Source organism: Gavialis gangeticus, unplaced genomic scaffold (genome assembly GCF_001723915.1).
Source record: "Gavialis gangeticus isolate Ggan-Ray unplaced genomic scaffold, GavGan_comp1, whole genome shotgun sequence".
NCBI lineage: Eukaryota > Metazoa > Chordata > Crocodylia > Gavialidae > Gavialis > Gavialis gangeticus.
Genome location: NW_017729004.1, coordinates 195,102 through 196,333, shown reverse-complemented (window position 1 = coordinate 196,333; position 1,232 = coordinate 195,102). Strand labels below are relative to the sequence as shown.

The window sequence follows — 1,232 nt, the reverse complement described above, 5'->3', positions numbered from 1 at the left end:
TAACGCCCGCCGCGGTCCCCGGCACCGCCACCGCCCCCGGCCCTGCCGCCGGCCCGCGCAGAGCTGTGCCAGGCCGTCTGGCCACATCCAGCACGGGCACTGGTGGGGCGGCATGTGCCCTGGGGTGTGTGCCCCCACCGGGGCCGGCTCATTCGTTTAGGGCAGCACACGCACGAGGGCCGGGGTGTGCACGGGGCTGCACATATAAGTGTGCACACGAGAGGCCGTGGGACGCCGGGCCCTGGCCCGCATGGCCCCCCTGACCATATCCCGCCCGCACGGCAGGGAAGAGAAGGAGCGCTGGATCCGGGCTAAGTACGAGCAGAAGCTGTTCGTGGCCCCGCTGCCGCCGTCGGACGTGCCGCTGGGGCAGCAGCTGCTGCGAGCGGTGGTGGAGGACGACCTGCGCCTGGTGGTGATGCTGCTGGCCCACGGCACCAAGGAGGAGGTGAACGAGACCTACGGGGACGGCGATGGGCGCACGGCGCTGCACCTCTCTTGCGCCATGGCCAACGTCGTCTTCACGCAGCTCCTCATCTGGGTGAGCCCCGTCCGGCACCTGCCCACCCCCTCCCGTGCCTCCCCGGGCCCACCTGCCCCTGCAGCCCCCTCCCATTCACAGTCGCAGACTCCCAGAGCTGGGGGGCTGGCAGGGAGCTGTGGGGTCACATCCAGTCCCCTGCTTAGGGCAGGATCAGCCCCATCCGAACCAGCCCAGACAAACCCCATGTCCAACCTCGGAGCCATACAACAGTCACCCTGCCACAGCCCCGGCGGGGGGAAATCCCTTCCTGCCCCAGCGCAGCGTGCGGCTGAGCCTGAGCGCGGGGGCAAGACCCTCCAGCCGGGACCCTGCGGGGCTGGTGCCAGGAGGAGCATTGGCCCAGCCCAGCCCCATCCCCAGCACCTCTGGGGCAGGCTTAAACCCCCCTGACATGTGGAGCAGAAATGGGGGGCATCGTGCACAGCCCAGAAACCGGGGCAATCCCCCTAGCAGAATACCCCCCCACCCTCGTGCCCCTGCCCACCCGCTCTGCGCAGCCAGCCCGACTCCTCTGCCGGGCCCTGACCCGCCGGTTCTCTCCCTGCAGTACGGGGTGGACGTGAAGAGCCGGGACGCCCGTGGACTGACGCCCCTGGCGTACGCCCGGCGCGCTGGCAGCCAGGAGTGTGCCGACATCCTGCTGCAGCACGGCTGCCCCAGCGACGCCGCCCTCTCCACGCTGACCCCC

The 1,232-nt window shown here is 70.8% G+C and overlaps 1 protein-coding gene across 1 annotated transcript in view; it reads left to right on the top strand.

Annotated features, from left to right (window-relative positions):
* The window catches only part of LOC109291056 (arf-GAP with GTPase, ANK repeat and PH domain-containing protein 3-like), a 42,845-nt gene that overhangs the window by 40,704 nt on the left and 909 nt on the right, over positions 1-1,232 (top strand). The window contains exons 7-8 of the mRNA XM_019507916.1: positions 210-541; positions 1,092-1,232. The exon at positions 1,092-1,232 is cut by the window's right edge and continues 2 nt beyond it. Of these exons, the coding sequence (XP_019363461.1) occupies positions 210-541; positions 1,092-1,232 (473 nt within the window). The remainder of the gene's footprint in view (positions 1-209; positions 542-1,091) is intronic.